This window comes from Cynocephalus volans, chromosome 6 (assembly GCF_027409185.1).
Source record: "Cynocephalus volans isolate mCynVol1 chromosome 6, mCynVol1.pri, whole genome shotgun sequence".
Lineage (NCBI taxonomy): Eukaryota > Metazoa > Chordata > Mammalia > Dermoptera > Cynocephalidae > Cynocephalus > Cynocephalus volans.
This window is the reverse complement of record NC_084465.1, coordinates 24,850,103-24,863,757: the sequence shown is the minus strand read 5'-3', so window position 1 is coordinate 24,863,757 and position 13,655 is coordinate 24,850,103. Positions and strand designations below refer to the sequence as shown.

The window sequence follows — 13,655 nt, the reverse complement described above, 5'->3', positions numbered from 1 at the left end:
ACACATTGTTCCTTAATATATATATATATTTTAATAAATTTTCAAAATAAAATAATTCCATGACTTGGTGCAGTATTTTGGGAAATGATAACACAGGTTGATTATCTCTTATTCAAAATGCTTGGGACCAGAAGTGTTTCAGATTTCAGATTTTGGGATATTTGCAGAATACATACTGGTTCAGTATCTTTAATCTGAAAATCTGAAATGTTTCAATGAGCATTTCCTTTGAGCATCATATCTGTGCTCAAAAAGTTTGGGATTTTGGAGAATTTCAGATTTTAGATTTTCCGATTAGGAATGCTTTAACCTGTAGCAGTTAAGTAGAAAAGTCAGCCTATTCTTTAAATGTGGTGTTCTTGCCACCATTTGGTGAATAGACCTATGCAACACATGTGCAGAAACATGCAGTGGCTAATAAGTGGTCAAAGTTATAGAAGTTATTTTTTTCCAATGTGCTTAGCCAGTTAATTTGCTTCTATTTTTCTTTTACAGTTTCAGCTCCTAGCTTCAGCTCTATTCAAATCTGGTTCAGATTTTACAGCTCTAGGTAAGTATTCCATTATAGTTTATCCAGCTGGATGCCCTAGCATTTGGAGGTTGGATTTTGGTTTCTTTTAAATGAAACATCAGGGGAGATGTTCATCCAAACAAATGGAGCAAGTTTCAGAGTAGCATGCAAAATTTCTAATAACCTGCTACAGGGTACTTTCCAAGCACCATTCAACAGTTCATGGATCAGTTTGCAATTCCTGTCACATGAATTGCTGTGTTATTATGCAAACAAATGGCAATAGAAATACAGTCAAAATAAATTAATTTGCATAGCACTGCTTTGGAACACAGGCTATATTACTGATGTACTTACTTTGAGATAACACCTGTTAGTTGAATGGTTTTTGCTTTCAATTTGTCCTTTGAGGAATCGCATGGTATCAGGAGAATGGTGATGGGGTAGGCAATGAAATGTTTTGGGAGAAGAGAAAATGAATTATCTCTTTTTTAAAACTGAGAAATTTTGTTTGTTGGTGTCTTAATTGTTCAAGATAAGCCCCAGCTGAAACTGGTTTTTGTCAAACACCTCAGATATAAGCATCAGACTTCATTTAATAGTACTGCCATTTAATATTAATGAATTACCAAAGTTGTTAAACTAGACTAGTAAAGTAGGGAGTCTGTAGAAGTCCCTGAACTCAGAGCTTTAGTCAGGTAAATTTTCAAGGATATTTTCATTAAGATAACTCATTACTGGTAGCTTCAGGTTTTTTTCAAGATAGTAGTCTTTTGAAGTGTGGGGATTTCCAGCTTTCCTCTTGTCATTAGAAAATGTGAGTACACAGTGAATGTATATTAATCCCACTGGTGTAGGTACTATTATTTGCCTCAGAGTTGAACAATATTATTGAAATTTTATAGTATATATAATATAAATACTATTCTTCATATGCAGAATAAAATAACACTTTGGTATGCCAGTTTAATTTCTTCATTGTTTGTCCTTTCACCTCTTAAAAGCGAACTACACCTAGAAGAAAAAGACAATATGTATAATTCTGTTGCTTTTCACCGGGATGGGAAAAATAGCATTGTTCCTTGGGGTCTTGCCTCTTTTTCCATAGTAAGTAATTGAGGCTTCTCTATTAATCAAAGCAACTGCAGTCCTAAGTTCTAACTCCAGAATATGTAGGATTCCACAGAGCTATACTGAGCGGACTGCTGTAAAACATGACTCCAATAGGCTCACCTAAAAATTTAGATAGTGGTTTATCACTATTTCATACACTCGAGGGCTTTTAAAAAAAAATGTCTACAGGCTATAGAAATCACAGTCCTGGGATAATGAAAAACCTGAGTATAAGCATCATTTTAAAGAGTTCGTGCCCTTCTGAATTCTGTCATTTGAAACAAAGATGTAGTAGTGTTACATGAATCGGGAGCCTAGCACATAGATATTCAGTTTGAATGAATGTGTGCCTTGTTATGTGTGGGTACCGCAGCTCAAGGCCATTATTTTAATTTTATTTGTGAACAGCACTAAATTTTCTCTAGCTGACTTACTTTTAGCCTTTAGAATAAGAATTTCTTGGCAGTAATTTAAATATGTTAGGGTGGTGGTATCAATAATATTTTACCTTCAGCTTAACTTCTTTCTTCTGTCTCTGCCCTATTCACTGCCAGCTAATATATTTTGTCAGGAACAGTTTGTTTTACTTGGATTCTAAACAAACCTCAGATACACTGAGAACTATACAAACACAATAGAGAAAAATGCAAAAAGGGAAAATTCCTGTGGGGTTTTGTTCCCTACTTTGTTGGAAGAGAGCCAGTATAGTTTAATAGTTAGGAGGTTAGAGTGTAGTATAGTGACCTACTAATTTTAAAAGTGACCTTGGACAAGTTATTTTACCTTTCTAATCATCAGTTTCTTCATCTATAAAATGGATGTAATGAGAGTTCTTACCTCAAATTGTTGAGAGAATTAAGTGCAATAATTATGGAAAACACTTAGCACAGTAAAACACTTAGTAGATGCTCCATTCAGGGTACTATTATTACCCACCTTAAAAAATTGGTGGATTTGGATGGGGAGCAAATTCAGGTTGTATGCTGATTTTAATAATGAGAAATTTGATATATTATTAAAAAGTACTTTTCATAAAGATTTATGCCTATTTAGAGTCCTTGGTTCTAGCTCTCATTCATTTTCTGGCAGATTATTTTACCTTTATGCCAATTAGAATTGAAATAAAATTATTAAAGTTATTTACCATGCCTTTCATTGTGTAGGTAATCATTTTTTATTAAACTCTGTTCCCCCCAAAAATTAGCATCAGCCAAACTTTTGACTCTCTTCCTTTAGAATTAATCCAATTTATGTTAACCTTTTAGTGAGAATTAAAGTATTGATTAATGTTATGTAGAATATTTTAAAGAATCAGAAAGAAGAGGAGTGATTTACAAGCAGCTGACATTGTCTTAGTTTTGGAAAAATGACTTCTGAGAAAAATAATCTCCAAAGATCTTTATTTTAGAGCTTCTTGTGGCTGTAGGTACTGTTAAGACTGAACTTAGCCATTTTGCTAATTTTAAAGCTGTGCCTCATTTCTAGAAAATATGCATTGGAGCAATTGAGCTTATTTTCAGCAAAGTACATATCAAGTAAAATCTGGTCTATAGATCATGTTGCCCTTTTCATTCTTCACAACTCCCTTTAGAAGTTTACAGTATGAATATGATGTTTAAAATATTTTATGCCTAAAGTATAGTGCTTTTTGTCACTCTGTTGATATTAGTGAATTAGAAGCCTTAAGAATTTTTTTTTTTTTTTGTCGTTTTTTTTCGTGACCGGCACTCAGCCAGTGAGTGCACCGGTCAGTCCTATATAGGATCCGAACCCACGGCGGGAGCGTCGCTGCGCTGCCAGCGCAGCACTCTACCAAGTGCGCCACGGGCTCGGCCCGAAGCCTTAAGAATTTTATAGCATTTTATGTCCTTTAGGTTTTATATTTTTGCGATATCCACCAAACTTAGATTTCAGCAAGATACTTCCTTCAGCCTCCTATCTGTAGCGCATATGTTTACAGGGGATTTATAAATAATAAGTTTACTATTAGGACTAGGAAGTGTAAATTAAAGAAAAACTTGTATGCCAGGAGAAAAATTAGAATTCTTGCTATTTCTCCTACCACAAATAGGAAAAGCCAGCTAGTCTGTGTAGGATATTAAGTGAAAAGTATATTCCTAATAGGTCACTTTCTTTTTAGAGTAGTCATTGTCTTTAGTCAGAGTAGTAGTGATACAGTGATAGCTAATTAATAATATTTACTGAGAACTTACTATGGGCCCAGGTGCTATTCTAAGCACCTTGCATGTTATAACTCATTTAATGTCCGCAGTAACCTTATGAAGTAGCTAGTATGTGATCCTCTATTGTGTGTGACAAAACTGGGTCACAGAGAGGCTAAAGTAACCTGCTCAGGAAGAGTGCAAGTGAGTGGCAAAAGCAGGATTCAAACCCTGTCAGTATGGCTTCAGAGCTCATTCTCTAAACCACCAACTATACTACCTCTCATTGAGCTATACCAGTTTCCACTGCTCTGAGTGATTAGTTCCCCATTCCACTCTATGGTGAAAATAAAGTGGTTAGGAACATGAGGTTTGGAATCAATATAACCTTTTTGTCCTATCTGCCACTTAAGTAGTTGTGTTACTGTTGATGAATATCCTAGACCCCCTGTCCATTTTTAATATACTTTTAAAAATACATTGACTACAAATAAAGCTTAAGATTCTCTGTAAACAGCTTCCCCCAATCTCTGTTCCCTAACCTAAATGTGATCACGCATATCTGCCTTATCTTGTATATCTTTACACGCACACAAATATACAAAGAGACATACAGCTCCAGTTGATTCTTGTTATTCAAAGTAGTTCTATAAAGTCACAGGGAACACTAAATTAGTGAATTCAGAATTATTGTTTCTATGGGAAATATAGAGTTAGGTTCCTGTGAGCCTCTGGTCATGACATTTTTTCAAATAAACCCTGTCTTACATATGTTTCTATTTAAAGATTCCGTATTTAATATATATTGTTGATTCATTTACATTAAACTCATGGTCAACAGCACTATAACTCATACTTGAATGAAGCTTCTCTAACACACCTGTTTTCTCCATAAGGTACATCACAGCCTTCTTGTACTTTGGAACACTAGACCCCACTTCAGCACTATAATTAGAGGCCATTTTAAGCAGTGAAGTCACCAACAGAAATCACAGAAATGTGAAAAATGTGGCACCAAACAGAATGTAAAAGAACAGTTGTGTATAGTTGTGTATAGTTTGAGAGGGGAGACAAGGTGGTGGAACATCACATAGTTCCACCTCAGCTGGGGATGTGTGCATGTGGCAGCTCAAATATTTTGCCACTCTGCACATGTCCATGAATGGCCATAGAAGTGCCATAGGTAGGGCTGAGCCCGTGGCGCACTCGGGAGAGTTCGGCGCTGGGAGCGCGGCGACGCTCCCGCCGCGGGTTCGGATCCTATATGGGAATGGCCGGTGCACTCACTGGCTGAGTGCAGGTCACGAAAAAGAAAAAAAAAAAAAAAAAAGAAGTGCCATAGGTATTGATTTGGGGCTTACAAATAAATTTTAGCAACTAGGCAAATTCACAAATATGAAATACATGAATAATCAAGATCAACTGTATATGTGCACACACATATGTAAATGTACAGTTTTTTTACTGTATAATATAAAAATATATTCTACAACATAATTTCTAAAAATTTAATGATGTGACTTGGAGATGTTTCCATAAAACTTTACTAGGTCTGTTGTATTCTTATGAAGTAACACATATTATTCCAGAATAGGGATCCACCATAGCTTAACAATTTGTCTAACGATAGTGTAAGTTTCGATTTCCTTATTGGTAAATAGTATATAAAAATAAAAGATGTACCTTTGAGGATTGAATGAGTTTAGCACATTGCCCTACAACTTCAGCACTAAATAAATCTGAGTTAATAAAAATAAATAAATGGGCTTTGGAATCAGACAGACATGGATTCATATTCCATCGCTTCCCTCACCAGCTTTGATACCTTATTAAATTACTGAATCTCCCTAATCTGTCTCATCTGAAAGTGGAATTGGTGATAACTACTTATTGTTTTCGTGGCAAGAAATGTAGTCATACATAAAATACCTAGCACATAGTAGGAACTCAGTGTTTCCTTCTTAAACCATTTGATCTCATAAAAAGGTATAATTTCATTAGAATACTACTGCAGAATCAGTATCTTCTCTTAAAAATATGATGTTGGGCCGACCCCGCGGCGCACTCGGGAGAGTGCGGCGCTGGGAGCGCAGCAGCGCTCCCGCCGCAGGTTCGGATCCTATATAGGGATGGCCGGTGCGCTCACTGGCTGAGCGCGGTGTGGACGGTCACGAAAAAGACAAAAAAAAAAAATATGATGTGCCACTGCATTTTTACAAATTCAGAACATAAAATAAAGAATAAAGTAAAACAAAGAAGGGAAAAACGGTAAAGTTGAATACATACAGAAACAAACCTGTTTATCAAATTACTAAATAACCACTTAATAGGGAAAAAAGAGAGAGAACTAAACCTTTTTAGTATAGTGCTTAGACTGTTTACTCTCAGTGCAGTATATTCTAAAAACAATAAAAACAAATATTGAGTTTTTGTTGGTAGTGGTATGAGTATATTAATTCTAGAACTTGCTTTTTATGTATTTTAAGTTGAGCAAATGAGTAAATATTATGATGTTGTTGGGAGGCAGGGTTTTCTTGGTAGAAGAAAGGAGTTACAGAATGAGGCATGAAGAGAAGGAATCCTGTGGGATTTTTTAAAAATTCTAATTAGCAATAAAAGCATGAACTCATGATTTGGGGGAGAAAAAAAGTGTGTGTATAGTATATGTATATGTGTAGGCCTAGAAACAGTGACACCCTGGAAGTTACCACAACTGATTGTGGTTTCTAATATCATTTGCCACTAAAAGTAATTAAGGCTCCTTGGAGAAATGGCTGACTTGAAGACTTGAAGACTAAATGCAATGTGTGATCTTAGATTGGATTTTAGATTAGTGGAATAAATGACTATAAAAAAGATTATGGGGAGATCAGTGTTAAGTTTCCTGAATTTAATCTATAATGGTTATTTAAAAGAATGTTCTTGTTCTTAGCTGGAATGAACTCAAGTATTAGGGGTGAAGATGTCTACCATTCACTCCCAAATAGTTTCACAAAAAGATTATGAGTGGAGTATACACACATACACACAAAATAAGAACATATTTGGCAAAATGTTAACAATTGACGAATCTAAGTGAAAGGTATCTGAGTGTTCAATTTACTATTCCTGAAACTTTTCTGTGAGTTTGAAAGTTTTCAAAATAAAAAGTTGAAAATAAAGCAACTTGGAAAATTCAGAAAAGCATAAAATAGGAAAAAAATTATAACCTCAGCATTAAGAGATAATCTTTGTTAATATTCTGGAGTATTTTCTTCCATTCTTTTCTATGATATGACATTAGGCTGCGTTAAATCTTAAGGTCAGCTCAAAGGAGTAAACATTTTCCCTCAAACTTAAAATAACAATAATAAAACTTTTTAAAAATTATAAAGGAATGTACTGTTCTTGAGGCATTGTTTATGTTCCTTCCAGGAAACTGGTATCTTTGGCAATGTTATGTTCTATTCTTGTTCTTTACAAAATTAAAAGAGATTGGACCTAAAACTGTATTTTGAGTTGAATGAAAATTAGTCCAATTTGAAGTAGTCTTCACTGAGTATCACAGCATGTATAATTCTTTATGATGGCACTCAGTAAGTCTCTCATGTCTCAGTTAGGAATATGGAAATCATTTATTTCATCATTTAAACACCTCATTTGTGGGTAAGAAGTCTGAAGCAGCTGTGAAGAGTATACCAGCTGACTAAAAGAAGGAGGCATCTCACTCAGTATTCCTTTGGGCAGAGTGAACTTCAAAATCAAATGTTTATTAGGGGTTAAGGGGGAAAAATTCTTTAGCTTAACAGTCCTCACTTTTTAAGAATGCCACCTACTTTCTAGGGTTTATCTGGATAAAAGTAGTTCGTTGCTCTATTTCTCATATAATGTGTGCTTAGCATAGAACCTGGTGCATAGTACCATAAATGTGTGGTATTTACTATGGGCCAGATACCATTCTGCATATTGTACATGTATTTCTTTCCCTCAGTCATCTACATTTCACTCAGTTCTCTGAGACTACTTCCAGCTCTCAGGGCCTTTTGTTTTTAGAGAACTTAATACCTGTTTCATTTTGATTTTATTATATTTTTATTATCAAAGAAATTTTCGTGGGTTAGAAGCATTAAAAAGTCAGAAAAGGGGAGTGAGATTTCTTCTTTTCTGGACTAGCAGAGGAAAAACCTTCTAAGAAAGAGAAGATAAATCGATATTATTTAGTTACTAAAGTGCCAGTCATTTTGTGAGGTGCTTTTCATGTTATTGCATTGAGTCTGAGCAATAACCCTATGAAGTAAACAGGATTATCACAGATGTACAGCTGAGGAAACAGAAAAGCTGAAAGCCAGAAAGTCTGATTGATTTACTTAAAACCACACAACTGCCAGGTAGTAGATCAGTAGAATTTATCTGGTTTTGAAGCCTAATTTGATTTTGGTTTTTCCATTATACATTGCCGCTAGTCTCAACTAGCTTTTCTATGACATGTTGAGTTTTAAACACAGTGGATGAATTTCTTTGTATCTCTTCTTCACCAGGCTTTTCGGATGTGGATCACACCTATGCTCAAAGAACTCAACTCTTTGACACCTTGGTAAATTTCTTTCCTGACAGCATGACTCCTCCTAAAGGCAACCTGGTAGACCTCATCACACTGTAACTGAAGAGTCACTGGACACACAAATGAAGAACAGGCATCCGCTTTCAGTGTTTTGGATTGCAACTCTATTGACCGATAATTAAGCTGCAGTGATTGAGGACTGTACCAGAGTTACCATCACAAAGTTAACACTCTTCGTTCATACCTGACCTCAACCCCATAAATTTCATCCTATTCCTAAAGGCTAATAAAGTGAAATTGGTATACTTTCCATTTAAATATATATATATATTTTTTCTTACTTTAACTTTTAAGAATGAGTATAAAGGAAGAAATTAGGCAGATTACCCTTTTTAAATTTTTCTTTTTTTTTTATCTGGGAGAAATAAGCACTATTAATAGACTCAGTGCTATAAGAATTTTGGATATGTTGTTGTTGGTTGTTTGGCCTTCTTTCTCTTCCCTTCCCATGTCACTTTACCTCACATCACACAACTGCTTGTAAGTGAGTCACTTGTTTACCTCTTTACTTCATAACAGGTATATATAGTTCTGTAGGACAATTGATATATGTTAAAGTGATATATGTGTCTATGTTGACTTGTCTTATATTACATTAAACAGTAGGCAGAACAGAGGACTCAAATTTGCACTCCTTGCCATAGAACTAAAAAAATGAAACTCAAGGTTGACCAAGGCACCTATTTGAGATTGGAATAGACTATTTCTATAATGATATATTTTATAGTAGATCTTACAATAGCATCTGACCGAGTCACAGAAACCTTAAAAATGAGGAGACTATACTTGAGAACATTCAAGAGCCATTCTAAAAGATGACCAGCAGGAGGGATCTAGTAGGATTAATATGTTTATTAATATCTTTATAGCAATTTTGGAAAAATTACTCTTTGCTCAAGCATAGCTATACAGAACCAGGTCTTTAATTTCTCCTTTGTGCTATCTCTTAGTAGCATTTTCATCTGGGCGGGTGAGTTTCCACAGGTAGACTTTCATTATTTCCATACACATCAGCTTCTTGCATCTGCTTCTATACATTGATATTTTGAAGAGTAATGGTTTGTGGTTGTCCACTGAAAGGCATCTCATTAAGCACATAGACCAGGCTTTTTTTAAATGGAGAAAAGGAAAAATAATGGTGTGAATATTTTTTCATTAAACAGAAAAAAAGTTATTGCAGATGGGCTTTTCCACAGATCCTTATTTTTGTGTGTGATGGATAGGGGATATCTTCCCATGAGGTGCTGTGGAATGCAGTATGCAAAACCTACATCTAGCAGGCACTCACACTTGATCAAAAAGTGTGTTGTATGATAACGTACCATGCTGAAAGCAGACTCGATATAATAAATGTCCATCAGTCCAGTGGCTCCTAAAAGTGAGTGAATTTATGGGATTGAGTATGCCCCTGGGTAGTAAGATTAAGCATTACCAAAGAAAAAGAAGCTGATCTGCACTTTCAGAAAGTGTCATATATAGGAATGAGACTTTGAGATCCCTCTTTGCTCTGCCCTTATTACATTATTTTACTTCTTTGGGAGATGGACAGAATATATTTTTGTCATTTTTAGGCTTGAATCATGAACTCCTTGGCTTTCCAGGCATCCCAAAACAATCAGTAATGATGTATTAAATAGTTAGATCTGTACGTTATCTTGTGAAAGATATACTATATAATTCAGCAAGTACCAAATTGTGTAGCTGCAGAATAACCAGTTGATCGTACAGTTGAGTAAATACAGTCTACTTATGTACTTGTACAGTTTCATAAAGTGATTCCCCTGAGTGACAGTTAAGAACATAAGATATTAATATCACTAATATTGTAACCTATTAAACCTTGTTTTGTGGAGAAAGGTGCAAATCAGAAGGTCAACAGAGAAGAATTTAAACTTGATAAGACTGCCTAAATTTAAAAGCTCGAGTTTTGCTTCCTGTGAATTCTGGCACTTTAAAAATTAACCAAATGAAATTCTGCCATTTATCTTTATTGTGTTTTTGTAGTTTTTTTCATAGGTCAGTTCTTTGACTTCATATTACTTGGAGGAAACTCAGTTCTTGAACTCATTGATTTTGTTTGTTTTTGTTTCTTCCTAATTGCTTCTTAGCTAGTATTATTATTATTATTTTAAATGAATGTTTGTTTTAATTTCACCTTCATTTTATTTAGGTGGAGTTTTCCCCCATCATTTCTGGAATTTTTTTTTTTTAAACAACCATTCTTAAATGGAGTTGAATCATAGTGAAACATTTAGTGTTGCCTAAGTGTGATAGACTTCCTGAGGAGGCCATTGACTAGATAAGTCAGAATCTGTACTGTGGGGTTTAATGAAGCACTGCCAAGAATGATTGCAGAGAATGTAGGACTTCATATACCCATGACCAAGATTGACACATGCATGACATTTCACATCAGAACCATGATTTGAAACTTGTTTATGTATTTAGTGAGAAACTACATGCATTTCCAATAATTCCAGCAGTGTAATATGATTTAAATAATTAATTTGATGTTTAGATACATTATTTAGGTAGCCAAGTACATGTGCTTTACTACTTAAAAATTCTTTCATTCTAGTTTAATGAGTCCCAAGCTGAAACATCTCGCTGATGCTTTAGACACATTAATTAATGGGATACAGTTTGTTCAATTTTATCATCCCTAACTTCAGCCTCATTCCCATTTCTCTTTTTCCCAATGGAATATATTATTTTCAGCCAGAAATAGACCAGATCTCTAATATTATTTTCAGTGCTTGTGCTTCATGATCTGATTTGAAAGACACTTCTCAGATGCATTTGCATTTTATTTTGTGGAATGACAGAGATCTCACGTGGCCAGCCTGATTAATTCAGAGTGTATCACTTTCCTTTTCAAGCAAAGGAGTTCAGACTTGGATGCTTACCTCTATGCTAAAGCTGACAGGGTATTAACCCTTATCGAGGTCATCTTTTTAGACCTGTTTTCCATTTATACTAAAACTGACCTGTCCATGTCTAATAAGTCAAAACTGATAGAAAACATTAAAAAGTTAAGTCACTGGTTTATCATAGAAAGGCTTGTTGGGTTTAAGTGATTTGTTTAAGCTTATAAAACTGCGGTCTTGGGTAAAATATGTATATTGCATATAAATGGTTGGCAGCTTATCATTCCAGTGAATCTCTTCACATCTGCCTTAAAAGTGGTTCATGGAGATACATTAACAGGATTTCATTTAATGAAACAGGGTTTTAAAATCTAATCTACAAACAAAAACTAGCTTGAGGTACTTAATCAGAGAGAGATTGAGAGTGCTGTTTAATGGATCATAAAGCACTTAGGAGTACGTTTGATTTTATTCTCTGAATTATACTCAGTGTCATGGTAATTACATGGAGAAGTTACCCTATAATTATTCTTAACACTACATGGAATTCATTGGGTAATTGTGGGTCATTTGATTATTTCCTGAGTGAAAGTTATGTGAAGTCCTTAGCTGGTTGAATATTGCACAACGGTTGACAATTACGGTTTGAGATTTCTGTGGGAGGGGATCATTATAATGTGTACTCTAACAAAGTCATCTAGCTATTAAAAAAATACCCTTCCTAATCCTTATTTTCTTAAAAGTCAACATTCATCCGCAGTCTCATCCCTTTGCAGAAAGTCTTGCCTGAATTTTCACAAAGTTTTAAAATCCTAAAATAGTCTTTGATCTGGGATGTGCAGGCTCCCCCAGAAAAAGTTTATACTTGTTAGAGGGTCTTCATGTGACAATACTGTAGGTTAAATCTTTGGGCTCTTTAACTCAAAGTTTTTTGTTGTCCTCATTAGTCAAATAACATTATTCTTTCGTGATTTTTGACTGTGGCTTATATCTCCCTGTGATTTGTTTTAATGCTGAAATGACTTGGCTATCCAAAACTTTTAGTCTGGCGATATGTCCACCGAAAGTAGACGTTTCCAAATTTGTTGAAGTAATATGGAGCTATCTCAGCTGATTGATGTTGCCATTGTTTGTTTTTGGGTGGGGAGGGAAGATTCATTATTGTAGTATATTGATTTCTTCACCAAGTGCTCTTTTGATTTTTCTCAATAAGTGCTTAGAGATTTTATTTATACATAATTTCTTCCTACCGAGAAAATACTGTGAATTGTGTTTCCATTAGTCTTAGCTAATTTAACTTTACTTTTGACTTTTTTTTTTTTTAGCCCTAGACTTCCTAGGTTTTCTATGGCATTGCTTAGGAGCATTGTACTGCTTGGAAAAAAAAAAACACCAAAGTCATTCTGAACATGCTTTGTTATCTTTGTTTGTGACAAGAGAATGGTGAAATTAAAAATTGTATATTATTAATTAATGTTCAGATAATGCTGTGAAAATACTTGAGTCATTTTCCTCTGGAGATAGTAACAGTGGCTGTGGCAGCTTTAATGGAGGTGCGTGTATTGGCTTCTTTTCCTGGCACAAGGAAATATTGTCTAGAACTATTGGTAAAGTACAGACTTCATAAGAGAGCCCATGAAATTCAGCATACCACCAGAATTTGTATTTGCCTGTTGTCTTTTATTTTTATTGTATTTTTTAGCCTTTTCTTTTTTTCCTGTTCCTGACTTCTATGAGTAGCATTGATTTTTCTGCTGAAGTTGGAATTTGTGTTAAGAATTGACTTTCAATTTCTAATATAGTTGAATATTAGGAATAGCTTTGATTGCCATGAAATGATTGGTGTTCATTTTCTTCTTAAATAAAAATAAATATAATATAGCCATATAAATGTCTCTTCCCCTCAAGAATGTGAATTTAGTTCCAGTTTCTAATGACTAAATCTTTTTCCCAAGTCACAGCCAGGAAATAAAATCATCTGATCGTAGCTTCTGTAGCCCTTAACCTAAGGAGTCATTAGAGGTTATGGTAAATTCGAGGATCTAGTCGTGTAGAGAGAAATGCCCTCGTCGGAATCCCTATCACTGTCTGCCTTTTTCTGTCAAGTAGAACTCTGAAGTTATAGATCTTGAACTAGATCCCCGTTTACAACTTAAAAACACAAAAATCAAAGGTTGGTTCTAGTTTTTTTGCTAATATTATTTGCTAATATGCTATCATGTCCCCCAAAACTGCCAAACTTTCTAGAAAGAAAACAGAATTTTATGTGGATGTTATTTAAGAACTATAAAGTTAACAATTTAAAAAAGGGAAGTGTTTGGTAGGGAAGTAAACCAGTGTTGAGATATCACTTATATTTATGAAATAATATATTTTCGTTTTTATCTGCTCTTCAAACAGCC

At 34.7% G+C, this 13,655-nt stretch overlaps 1 protein-coding gene across 22 annotated transcripts in view; it reads left to right on the top strand.

Moving 5' to 3' along the window:
- MKLN1 (muskelin 1) overlaps positions 1–8,644 on the top strand; it is a 335,447-nt gene extending 326,803 nt beyond the window's left edge. For all 22 annotated transcript variants that reach the window (XM_063099596.1, XM_063099591.1, XM_063099577.1 and 19 more), the window contains 2 exons: positions 496–550; positions 8,304–8,644. In XM_063099596.1, the coding sequence (XP_062955666.1) occupies positions 496–550; positions 8,304–8,425 (177 nt within the window). In that variant the 3' untranslated portion in view covers positions 8,426–8,644. The remainder of the gene's footprint in view (positions 1–495; positions 551–8,303) is intronic.
- The last annotated feature ends 5,011 nt before the right edge of the window (positions 8,645–13,655 follow it).